Source organism: Sapajus apella, unplaced genomic scaffold (assembly GCF_009761245.1).
Source record: "Sapajus apella isolate SASKATOON/1434 unplaced genomic scaffold, GSC_monkey_1.0 scaffold128, whole genome shotgun sequence".
Classification (NCBI taxonomy): domain Eukaryota; kingdom Metazoa; phylum Chordata; class Mammalia; order Primates; family Cebidae; genus Sapajus; species Sapajus apella.
Window position 1 is genome coordinate 2,096,165 of NW_022437068.1, and position 12,722 is coordinate 2,108,886.

The window sequence follows — 12,722 nt, forward strand, 5'->3', positions numbered from 1 at the left end:
GCCTGCATTCCTCTAGGAAGCCAGGTGACAAAGGCACTACCCTTCCATAAGCCCACCCCAGGAGGCCCAGGGAGGGGCCAGGTGCCTGGCCTTCTGAGTGTCTGTACCTGAAGATGAAACGGGGTTACTTAGGTACTTCTCAGCATTTCTGAAGTTTGCGGCTGGACTTCCCTGCCTCTGCTGGCTATGCCCGTCCACCACCATCACCACCCTGTCACTCTCAGTCTGGGGCCTGAGGCTAAGCTGGATACCTTTCCCCCCCCCCCGCCCGCGTCAAAGCTCAGAGGTGAGCCTCAGCTGGCTCTTCCTCCAGCAAATGTTTAGGGAATGAGGTGAGCATCCTCCACCAGCAACCCTCAGGCTGTCCACTGTCCCCGCCTACCCAGATGTCCTCTCTCAAGGGGCTGCCATTAGCCTCTAAACCCTCTGTCCTTTGAGCCTGAATCCCTGTGGGGGAGCTGTCCATACTGCTCTTCCCTCTGCTACTAGGCTGGCCCCCATCTTTGTTGGCCACCTCCTTCTTGCCCTCAGGTCCCCCCACTCAGGGAGGCCCTCGCTGGCCACCAAGTTGTTCCCCACCGCAGCCTCCTGCTTCGTTTTCCTGACTATGGTGTTGGAAATCCTCTTGTTTGTTTACTTGTCACCTGTCTGTCTCCCCCAACCCCCAAATGCCAGCTCGGTGAGGGAGAGGGTCTTGCTCTGGTGTCCTCGCTGCTCTGAGCGGTGCTGGGCACACATGTGATATTAGTTGGATGAATATCGGTAAAACAACGCTCTTGATCGGCTTCAGGGCAGGAAGGGGAGCTCACAGAGGAGGGGACATCCAGCTAACCCAGTGGGAACCGGACACATCGGCAAGCCCCATCACAGGGCTGGGCTTTCAGTTAACCCTCTCATTCCTGCATGAGGGGGTGGTTAGTAAGCCATTTTCCAGATAAGGCAATGGAGGCCCAGAGAAGTAAAGTGACTTGCTCAAGGCCACACGTCCTGTCCACTGCAGAGCTGGGTCTTGGCCTGGCTTTCTGAGGTCAACAGCCCTTCTCTCTTCCAGGGTTCCAAGGCTGTGATTCTGAGAAATCACCCACAAAAAAAGAATCCTGACAGCCTGTGAAGTGCCCAGCACTGGGTCAGGTTCTTTGCAAAGGCTTGTTCATGTGCCTGCTCTGTCTTCATAGGTTTCTTTTACAGATGTCAAACAGAGGCCCAGAGAGGCCTGGTGACTTGCCCTAGGTCACACAGTGTGGTGACAGCCAATCCAAGATGGGTGCCCGAACTGCCACACCTCTCCATGTAGTGGCAGTGAGGCTAAAATGGCCTGCTGCCTTGATTTCCCCTTTGTGCTGGGAGGGTGTGGGTAGGCTGACCTCTGACATGGTGTAATGTCATCAGGGAGGTGGGACCTTGCCTCGGAAGCCTTAGGGCTGAAAAGGGAAGTACAGAGTGGCTATTTCCCCATCAGCCCTGGCCCTGAGCCAGGTGGGTGGCCAACTCCCTTTGACCACTTCCCCAGGAAACTCCCCCGGAAATGCCCCAGATGCCCGCAGCTCAAACATAACTCCAGCTTCCAGGCTCAGGACCCTTGTCCCTCACATCCTCCTGCCAAATCACCCCCAGCAGAAACCAGTAGGAATAATAAATAATATGTCTATATATACATATATGTGTGTGTGTGTCTATATCCATACTTTGCGGATTAGGTATTTTACCAGCTATCTTAGCTACGTAAGGAAAAAACAACAAAAGTGACGCTGGCAGTGCTTGAGAGCCGGGCCGTGGCACACCACGGTTCCAGTGTGGCACCTGCCTCCTCCCTCCATCCTCTGCCTCCAGTCTCTCCACTGCCAGCCTGTCCTCCATCCAAGCTCCCTAGGCATCCTCTTCAAACTCTTCTCTGACTGCTGTAAGGCAGTGGAGCACATGGTTAAGAGCCTGGGCTTCAGGTCAAGCCGATTTGAGATTTGATGACATTTGCTAACAGTGTGACCTTCAGCAAGTGACTGTGTCTCCCTAATCCTCAGTTTTCTCATCTGCAAAATAGAAATCATCGCAAACTCTACCTCACAGGGCCGACAGGAAGGGATGAAGCATGGCAGAACACACGGCTCAGCTGGCCAAACCAGCAGGACTTCACAGGTCATGGCGGTGGATTGACCAGCCTGCAAGTCTTAGCAGGTTGCAGCCGTGGATTGGCCAGTCTCAGCAGGTTGCAGCAGTGGATACAGCATGTTTCTGCCTGACTAGCCTCCATTCTCACTTCTGGTAAGACACCCCAGTTTTCTTTGGGGAACCCCCTCCTCCACTCCCAGTCCATCAAATTTGGGTCAGCTACCTCCAGGGCTCAATGCAGTACCAAGCTTGGTCTATCAGAGATAGTAGTTCATCCCCCTTGCTCAAGTGACTGGTCCAGGGATGGGTACGTGATCAAAGCTAACCAGGGAGAGTCAACTCTGTCGGAACAGTTTCTGCCAGGATTATTCGCTGTAAGACAATTGTCAACCTGGAGCTGCTGAGGCCATCTGGGCAGAGAGGCTGTCTGGGAATGAAGTCAGAGATGGAAGAAGAGAAAAAGAGGCTGGCATCTGGAGTCATGGTTTGAGCCCCTGAATCCAACTGTACCTGAAGCCCTGGCTGTTTCAGAAATAGAAGGCAATAAATTCAGCCTTTGCCTTGAGCCAGTCAAGCCAGTCTGTGGTGCCTTTTTTATTTTTATTTTTTTTCTTTTTTAGATGGAGTCTTGCTCTGTTGCCCAGGCTGGAGTGCAGTGGTTTGATCTCAGCTCACTGCAGCCTCCGCCTCCTGGGTTCAAGCGACTCCCCTGTCTCAGCCTCCTGAGTAGCTGGGATTACTGGCATGCACCACCACACCTGGCTAATTTTTGTATTTTTAGTAGAGACAGGGTTTTACCATGTTGGCCAGGCTGGTCTCAAACTCCTGACCTCAGGTGATCTGCCCACCTCAGCCTCCCAATGTGCTGGGATTACAGGCGTGAGCTACCACGCCTGCCCGCACCCCCTGCTTTTTTAATCAACCAAATGAATACTGGTTAATAAAACTCCCTACTCAAAAACCCCCGTTGGCTCCTCCGTGCCTGCAGGGAGAGGCCAGCACCCTGGGCTCTGGGCCCTACTTGCCTTCCTTTTTGTCCTGAACTCTGGCCCTCATCCCTCCCAGACACGTATCACCCAAGTCTGCTGTTCCCCAAATACGCCATGGGGACTTGACCTACAGTTTCTACCCAAACTCTCCTCTACTCCCCAGTTGGCCAGTGCCTGCTCACAAGAGCTTGCCTCTTCCTGGAAGCTTCCCCACACTTCCTCCACCACTCTGAGTGTCAGTGGCATCTACTTCCAGCTTCCCATCACTCTGCTTATTTCCCCAGAGTGAAATTCACTTTTTAAAAAGTTTTTCTTCTTCAAAAATCTTTGTCTCACAGTATAATTTAAGAAATGAACATCCTGGACTTCGGATCTGACAAATTCAAACTCGGTTTTAACACACCATGTGCGTTTCCTGAGCCTCAGGCGTACCAGCAGACACAGGGCTGAAAGACCCAGTGCCTACCCTCTGGGGCTTAGAGGCTGAACCAAACCATTTCCCATTTGGCTCAAGTCCATGGTTGCAAAAACGATCATTTAAGAAATTTTGAATTCATATTTATTTTCCTTGGGGATAATCATCACTGACACTCATTGTGCCATTGCTGGGTCATCACCTCTAGGCACATCCATGTATAATGTTATTTAATCCTCACTCTGGGAGATGTTACCCTCACCAACAGAGGAGGCCACCAAAGCTCAGAGAGGTACAGGCAGCTGCGCAGGGGGTCACAGCAACTGTGGGGAGCTGACCCTAGAGTCTACCCCTTGTTATTCTCCCTGGCTTTTCTCAACCGTGTGTGAATACACTGGGACCAGCTTAGAAGTGGTTTTAACATTCACTGTGTAAACTCACCACCGAGCTGGCTTTCCCTGATTGCTCACACAGGCAGGTGGCCCGTCCACACCCACTTCCGCATGGGGGCCTGTGGCTTCACACTTCACACCCTGTTCTGTAGGCATCGGGTTTCAGATTTGCTGTATTTGCTTCCGCTGCCACTACTGGTAGATCAGACGCTGGGAGGTGTTTCGACACATGACTGTTTTGAACACGGTGACTTCCCCATCTGTCCCTGTCATGGGTAGCATCCCAGCAGCCTCTTGACAGCAGAACAGAGGCCATTGAGCCTGGTCAATGAGTGAATCACAAATTTTAAGTTCCTGGGGGAAATGGTTTCATGGACTCAGACAGGTGGTTTGTTCCAGCATCTGATCAGAACCTCTGGCTCGTTCTCTGCAAAGTGGGCATGCAGCACCTCCAGAGGCTGTTGAGTGGCCAGAATGAGGCAACATATGGAGGGTGAGTGGTACACAGTAGGTGTTCACTAAGCGCTCATTCTTTCTTTTCCTTACAGCCTTGCAGCTGGGGCTAACTTTCACCCACATGTAGGCTTACTCGCCTTCATTCCCGGCTTGGCCCAAGAACCAATTCTCTGAGTTCAGCCAGGACTTCCAAGAACCTAGCACAGCCAGCTCAGCCCCACTGTGTGAGAGTCCTGAACCTCACCTTAGGCCTCCTGCTCCCTCATTTGCCATTCCCCAGGCCATCTCCTCCAATGCTCCTAAAATCTGGCTCATCTGCCACCTCTTCCAGGAAGCCTTTGGGGAATGCCTCCAGATAAAAACTCCAGTGTTCCTCCTCTGGGCTCCCACAGGCCTCAGAGCTCACCTCCTTCTCAGCCCTGAGTGCCCTGTGCAGTCATTTCCCCTTTTCTTGTCCCTTCTCCCCCAGGGCACTGTGAACATCCCCAAGATAGAAATACCACAGCCTGGCCCCTGCAACTGGCCTGTCACAGGGCTGGCGATGACCAAACGAAAGGAAATGGCTAATGTTTTCTGAGCACTTGCTACATGCCGGGCACAGAGCCAGGGATGCCCATGGAGAGGGCCCGCCTCACAGTGAAGCCAGTAGGAAGGAAAGCAGGGGTAAGAGTTGAAAAGTCCAAATCCATAAATGAATGCTGCGATTCAGCCATTCCTGAAGCTAGTTACCCTCTAGACTTTTCAGTTCCAGGAGGCAATGAAACCCTATTTCTGCTTATGCCTGTTAGGTTTGGATTTTCTGTCACTTGCAAATTAAAGAGTCCTCATTGACCAACTGAAGCTCAGAGACATGACCCGACACACCCAAGGTCACATAGCTATGAAAGCAGCAGAACAGAGACTCCACCAGTCTGGGCTCTTTGTATTTTGAGACAGGCTTGCTCTGTCACCCAGGCTGGAGTGCAGTGGCTCACTGCAACCTCCATTTCCTGGGCTCAAGTGATTCTCCTGCCTCAGCCTCCCAAGTGGCTGGGATTAGAGGCATGCGCCACCAGGCCTGGCGAATTTTTGTATTTTTAGTAGAGATGGGCCTTCACCATGTTGGCCAGGCTGGTCTCGATCTCCTGACCTCAAGTGATCTGCCCACCTCGACCTCCCAAGGTCTGGGCTCTTAACCACAGCCTGACCACACTCCAAGCCCAGCTGACAGACACCTCCATGCTCCCACACACTGGGTACAGTCCAGGTACCCACTCTGCCGGCACAGTCCCCTCACTGGTTGGGATTTCTGGGCATTGGTTTGCAAGTCCATCAGATGGGGCTACTGAGCTCACCTTTGCCTGCAGGTCAATGGACAGCTCACATCGGCCTGGCCCACAAGGGAGTGAAGGCCACAGTGTGGACCCTCCAACCTGCCCTCAGCTGCCTGATGACCTGCAGGTGTTTTCTAATAGGTGACATGTGTCCATGAAAATAAAATACGACCAACCACTTACTCCGCCTTTGTGCCTGTCTGCTTCCTCTGCCCTACTTGCCTTCACAGAACACGTCACCCCCATAACCTATCATGAATGCATTGCATTAGTCATATATTGCTTGGCTCCCCAACACCAGGAAGCGCAGGGATGGTTTATCTGGTTTATCACCTTTGTACTCTCACCGACAAGACAGTGCTTGGCACACAGTAGGTACCCAATAAATGTTTGTTGAATGACTGAATGAATGAATGAACGATGCGCATGAAACTCCGCATGGAGTCATGGAGTACTTAAAGGCTCCTGGCTGCACCTGGCCATTTCACAGGTGAGGACATGAGGCCTCAGGATGGGTTCCCCTGAGGTCCCTGGGCAGGCAGCAGGGGCCCTGCTCTGCCCTGTGCCTCTGCTGGGCTGGACTGAGATGGGCCTTGAACACAGGTGCAGGCAGCCACCTGGCCAGGCTCCCCAGCTTGGACCCTGGAGCTCAACAAAGGCAGGTCACTGCTGGAGGGAGCTGAGCTGGAGGCCAGAGCCCTGGGCTCTGAGCTGTAACCCCTGATCCTGACCTCTTGGGGTCCTTAGGCCAACAACCCCTGGCTCACTGGGGTTACCAAGGCTCCCTGAACCCATCTTGAGGGGCACTGTGCCCTGGTAAATCTCTCAGTGAGATGGGAACCCAGAGTCACCTACGCCCACAAGGAGATTCCCCACTAAGGCCTGCTTCCCCATCTAAGCCTCACAGCAACCCTGGAAGGGAGGACTTTTGCTGTGGGTTATATGGAAACCCAGGCCCAGAGATCTTGGGACATCTGTCCCATGTCACATGGCTGGGGCACACTGGGGAGCTGGGCTTTGAACACAGAAAGACTGACCCCTCAGGGCACTGAGCAGCCTTCTGTCTGCAGTGTGCGGGCAGGGGTGACAGTACCTATGGCTTCCCTACCACTTGGCCTCAGTTTTTCCACCTGCCATGAGTTGGGCTCCAGTCCTAAGGAAAGGGCTGTCTGTCTTGTCCACCCCTAAGAGCCAGGGCTGGGGTAGGGGAGGCTTGGCTAACAGAAGTCAGAGCTCCCAGGCTGCTCACTGAGGCTGGGTCCACAAAAACTTCCTCTGACCCATCCGTAGAACTCCCTGATGACCCCAGTGAGCCAGGGGCTGTTGGCCCAAGGACCCCAAGAGGTCAGGTTCAGGAGTTACAGCTCAGAACCCAGGGCTCATGCCCCAATACCCTCCCAGCCCTGAGGATCTGCAGATCCTCAAGGTTCCACAATGGATCATTTCAGAAAGGTATTGAACTTGTCAGTGGGTCAAAGGGCTCCTGGGGACACACACTGGGCCACTGCCGGATGGGAAATGGCCCCAGGGAGCCTGTGGCAGGGAAGACTTATGTAAGCCAGTGTCTCCTCCTCACAGCTTGGAGAAGCCTTGTGTTCCCTCGGCCGTAAACCTCCATGTGCTCCAAGTTTATGCACCGTAGGGATGAGGAGCGTAGCAGCGTGGGAAGGAAACGCACCAACTATGCTGCAGGCACCCCGGCACCTGTGTCACTTGTGAGGGCCTCTGAGGATTTTTGACTTTTGTGTGACTTCTGAGGGCCTCAGTTTACTCAGCTGGAAACTGGGCATTGTCAGGAGTCCGTCTCTCTCAGGGTGGTTGTGAGGGTTCCAGGCAGAGACCCAACACTCCCAGCCTTCCAGGTGGGTTGCGGGGCCTGGTTCTCAGCCCTAACAGGGCCTGGTGCCGGCCCAATGCAGGGGAGCTTCCCCTCACGGCTAGGGGGGAACACCTGGTGCTCCTGGGCCCAGGGTGGGCCTGTGTGCTTTCCAGGCAGTGAGAAACAGGTCACAGAATACAGCTCCCAGAAACAGTGAAAACTGATGACAGTCCCCGAGACCCTCACCACAGCAGGCTGCCCTGACCATCGCCAGGCCTGATAGGTTTCTCAGGGCTGTCGAGGTCCCCTCCCCAGGCCAAGTGGGTGGTACTCACAGTCTCAAAGGGGAGGGGGCGGAGGTCTCCCTGGAGCCCCAGCGCCTGGCCGGCCTCTGTGGCCCCTGGGGATGAGCAGTAGGTCCTGACGTCTGACTTCCTCCCTGCTCAGTCGGCATCCAGGAAACCACGCCCAGGGGAGAGGGTGTCAGGCTCCCTGGGGCCCCCGCCTGCCTGCCCTCCAAAAGGCCCCCAGACACTGCTGAGGGGGCTCCTTCCAGGTCTGGCAAGCCCAAATGGCTTCACTGGGCAGGCCCCAGTCAATAAATAATACAACCACCTCCCCGGCCAGTCTCTGGTGGCTGATCGTGTTTCAGGCCACTTAAGTTCCAGGGAGGCTGCTTTGTTCAGAGTGCTGGGCCCCTGCTGGGTCTCTGGCCACATGGGCACTGCACTCTCACAGATGGCCCGCCGGAGCCGGCAGGACAAAGGCAGTGCGACAGGGGTCCCAGGAGAGAGGGTGCCCTACTTACTTAGCAGCTTGGGCCCAAAGGGGACCTGGGGTGGTCGGGCCAGGGTAAGGTGGCCAGCCTTGTCTCCCCATGGCCACATCCCCCACAGGGGTGCCATCTGGAGAGCCTCCACCAGCCCATCCTGACATTCCCAGGGTCCGCACCCAGGCCCCTCTCCAGGAAGCCTCCTCCCCACCAGGAATGTTCTGTCCCTGTCTGAATTCCCACTGTGACCGCTGGCCAGTCTGCCTGTCTCCTTCTTTGGGTCTCAATTGTCAATCTCCCATCTAAACAGTGGCCGGCAGCCACATTTCAACTGGTCTCCCCTGCCCCCAAGCCCCACCACGCCCTCTCCACAGTCTCATTTCCTCACAACAGCCCGGGTGACAGTTTTAAAACAGAAAGCACAGTGACGTTACGCAGCGTGGCTCTCCCGCCCCAGTCAACTTTCAAGACCTCTTCAGGATCTGATCCTCCCACCTCAGGGACTGCTCCTCCCTCCCTCCCGACCCCTGCCGGCCTCCTCCTCCGTGCTCCTCCTGCAGGTGCACGCCCACCTCCGGGTCCTTACACCAGCTGCTCTCTCCGCCTGCTCTTCCCAAGATCCTCACAAACTCACTCCACCCTGTCACTCTCAACTCCAGGCCACCACCGCAGACAGCCCTTTCTTTTCAAACAGTCTTACTAAGATATAATTCACACGCCATACAACTTGCCCATTTAAAATGTATAGTTCAATGATTTTATTAACAGTATATTCCCAGAGGGGTGCAGCTGTCACCACTATCTATGTTTAGAACATTTTCATCACTGAAAAAGAACCCCTCCCCATCACCACAAACCTACTTCCTGTCTCTATAGATTTGCCTGTTCTGGTCATTTCCTAGAAACGGGATCCTATGCTCTGTGGTCTTTTGTGCCTGGCTTCTTTCACTTAGCATGATGTCCTCAAGGTTCACCCGTGCTGCAACACGTGTCAGAACTTCATTCCTTTTTTATGGCTGAATAATATTCCGCACTATGGACAGACCACATCATGTTTATCCATTGTCCATGGATGGCCATTGGGAGAGGCCTTTCTTGACCTCCTCAGGCCATGTGGCTTCCTCCACCCTGATCACTCCATCATCCCTCCCAGTTTTATCTTCTTGGCACTGATCCTTGTCTGAAGGCGTCTTCACTGTTTATTTTCTGTTTATCAGTTCTCTCTCACCTGAACATCTATCCGCTCCAGGAGGCCCGGGTGTCTACCTCACTCACTGCCATATCCCCAGGGTCCAGCCCGGGCCAGCACCCAAAAGGTGCTCAGCAAACTGCTTGGTGACCAACAGAAGAAAGCCTCTTCCCATGTGCCAGGGTGGCTGTTGCCCATGCCACCTGGCTGCTGGGCTCTGAGCTCTCGGCCACAAGCACCGCCCTGCAGTGCTCGCCAAGAAGAGCCTCACCCACAACTCCAGTGAGGAAACCAGTAACGCAAAGCCTCGGACTCAGGTCCTCCTCTGTGCTGTGGGACAGTGCCCCTCATAGGGTGGACATTAGCTGGCTGGATGTGGGAACGGATAGGTAGCACCCGGCACAGTGCCAGGCACAGAGTAGGTCTTCACCCACTGCACAAAGACTTGATGCAGGGAGAGGGCTCGGCAGTCACCAGCACAGAGGCAAACTGAGGAGAGGGAGGCGAGGCTGGCAGGGTGGAGGCAACGGTGAGGCCCACGGGTGAAAGGGGAAAGCAGCCATGAGGGAATTTATGGGTGCTCCAGGCAGTGCCCAGAGCCAGAGAAGTGGCAGCTCTGCTCTGCTCTGCCCAGGACCTCCTGCTCATCCAAAACTCAGTTCTGGGCTCTTCCCGGAGATGGACAGCATAGGCCAGGGTGTGTCTAGGAGGTATGGGTCAGGAGGAGGCTGGTGGCCCCTTCCCCAGCCTCAGGGAGTCCTGGTCTCTGTGGGCTGTCCCAGAGCTGGGGAGCAGATGGGTTGTGAGGCTCAGAGTGCAGGGCCAGGCCACTTCAGTGTGTGGGTGGGTGGCAGCAGGCACTGCAGGAAGGAAGGTGCCAGTTCCAAGTGGGAACAAATGTCCCCAAATCAGAGCTGCCTAGGCATGGCCCAGGCTGGGAGGTGGGAAGCTCTCTGTCCCAAGAGGAATGCCCACGGGCCCTCCTGCAGAGGAGCATCAGATGGCTAATTGTCCAGGAAGCTCCCTGGAAGCTCTCACAGGCTGACTGCCAGCTGAGCTGCCCACAGCCCTCCTGCCCAGACTCAGCCATGGTGGAAAGGCAGAGGGGGGCAGGGCCAGGGCAGCCAAGGCCACCCCACTCCTCACCAACTGGCACCCTGGGCCCCATGTGTTCCACGTGGGCTGCCCCGGCCCATCAAGCCGCTCAAATGCCCTATTGGCTCTCAAGGCACAAAACAATCTTTCTTTTCCAAAATAATCCCAGATGCAAAAATGATCTTCCTTCCTGACCTGAGAGAGGCTGTGGATTTATCAGGGCACTGCCCTGTACCCAGGGCAAGGCCTTTTTCTGCCAGGGGCCCAGAGGTGAGTGCCCAGAGAAAAGCCAGCCAGGGCAGAGGCAGGGAAGGGAGGAGCAGGGAGCTGGCTGAAAGGTCTCATCCGCCCTCCAGAACTACTGTGTCCCCACACGCATCTCACAGGCAGGGAAACAGAGGCTCAGGGAGGCTGCCTGTTATACAAAGAGCCAGTGCCTCAGCGGCACCTACTGTTTCCAGGCATTGCCTCATGGAAGCTTCAGAACATCTCTAAAAGTCACTTTCAAGGTAGAAAGGGGCTGAGCCCAGGTTTGAACTCAGGTCGGCCTGACTTCCGAGCCTGTGCGCTTCCTACTTCATCACAGGGCCCCCCCCAACCCCCATGCGGAGATTCAGAGGACAAGGAGGGGGTGCCACAACCATGCATCCTGCTGCATGCCAAGCCAACAGAACCCAGTGATGGCCTTGCCAAGAAGCCCGCCCAGCTGGCACGGCTCCCCCAACTCTACAGGCAAGGAAATGAGCCCAGAGAGGTTTAGCAGCTTGCCTGAGGGCTGTACATCTCACAACCTACCGCTGTGGGCTCTACACCCTGGGGTGCCCAGCTCCCAAGCTGTTCTGTCCAGGAGACGGCCTGCAGCCAGAATGGTCGCTCTCAGAGTCCTGGGGCCAAAGTTCCAGAGACCCTTTTCCCAGCTCCTTGACTGTGGTCGCCAAAGCCCTGAGCAGAGATCCAGGCTGGCAGGCCCACAGCTGTTCCATACACACCTCTCACTTTTCCAGATGTGAGTGGGTCCCGGCCAGGGGCAACAGGCTCACTCGGAGGGGAATCTGAAGACGCAAGTGGAAAACTATGTGCTGTCCGATTGCAACCCTCCAATTTGTCCCTGTGGCCGCCGCCAGCCCCGCCTCGGGCTGCAGACCTGCTGACTCAGGGGTTCCCTGGCAGCCGAGGGGGCTGGGATCCGCAGAGGGCCTGCTCTGGCTGGCTGGCTGGCTGACTGGCTGGGGTGTGGCCTTAGTCCTTTGGGGGGCTCTCAACAGAAGGGGGTAGGGGCCCAGGGGACAGAGTACTTCTCCTGGAGCCTAAGGCCCATCCTCCCTAGCTAACCACAGAGGCACCTGGTACTTATGGGTGCTAAGAGTGGGTTTGGGGTAAACCCAGTGCCAATTATGGTGCCCACACCCATGCGTGCCACTCTCATTGGTGGTGAGGAGGCCACCCACCAGTGCTCATGACAACCCCGTGAAGCCACCTGCCCATCACCACTTGACAACTACCAGTGACCACAAATCCTCCCGTAAGTCCCCACTCCACAGCCCTGTCAGGTGGCTATGTCATTATCCCCACTTCGTGGATGAGGAGACTGAGGCACAGAGAGGCCAGTCTGCCAGGCTCTGTGACGCGGTGCCGCTTCTCCTACAGACAATCTGGGCAAATGGCAGCCAAGAGGGAGCGAGCGGCTTACTCTTGGGCAGGGCATGGCGGGCCTCCCAGAGCTGGGCCCTCTGTATCCTGTCAACAAGCCCTGAGGTTTCCAAAGCACCAATCCCTGGAAACCTTGGGACTGAATGAGACTCAGGAAAATCCAGCTGTGGTCACAAGGAAAAGCACATGGGGTGCTCACCCCGCTGCCTGGTCCAGCTTCCCAGTCACCCACCCAGGAGGTCTATCCCAGGGTCTGGGGCAGGGGCAGGCAGCCACTGACTCACTCCAGGGCTGAGCTCTGCCTCTCTCCTTTCCCACAGCCAGCCGGCATCCTTGTCCCAAGAGAACACTTCAGCCCTCACTGTCTGCCCAGCTCCCTCAAACCTTCCCAGGCCCAAGGTCCACCACTGAGGCTGAGGCCCCGGGCCCCAGACACTCTCGCCTAGCAGCAGAGACAACTATGGCCACTGTAATTATGGTTTCTTATTACAGTGAGAGTGAACTGCGTGGCTGGGTTTCCCCTTTC

General features: G+C 55.6%; 1 protein-coding gene across 5 annotated transcripts in view; it reads right to left on the reverse strand.

The window, feature by feature from the left end:
- IQSEC1 (IQ motif and Sec7 domain ArfGEF 1) overlaps nucleotides 1-12,722 on the reverse strand; it is a 372,639-nt gene that overhangs the window by 106,220 nt on the left and 253,697 nt on the right. Inside the window, exon 1 of one of the 5 annotated variants that reach the window (XM_032262301.1) lies at nucleotides 7,826-10,417. The exons of the other annotated variants lie outside the window; for them this stretch is intronic. Within the exon in view, the coding sequence (XP_032118192.1) occupies nucleotides 7,826-7,944 (119 nt within the window). The 5' untranslated portion in view covers nucleotides 7,945-10,417. Of the gene's footprint in view, nucleotides 1-7,825; nucleotides 10,418-12,722 lie in introns of those variants that run through there. 5 annotated transcript variants of the gene reach the window in all.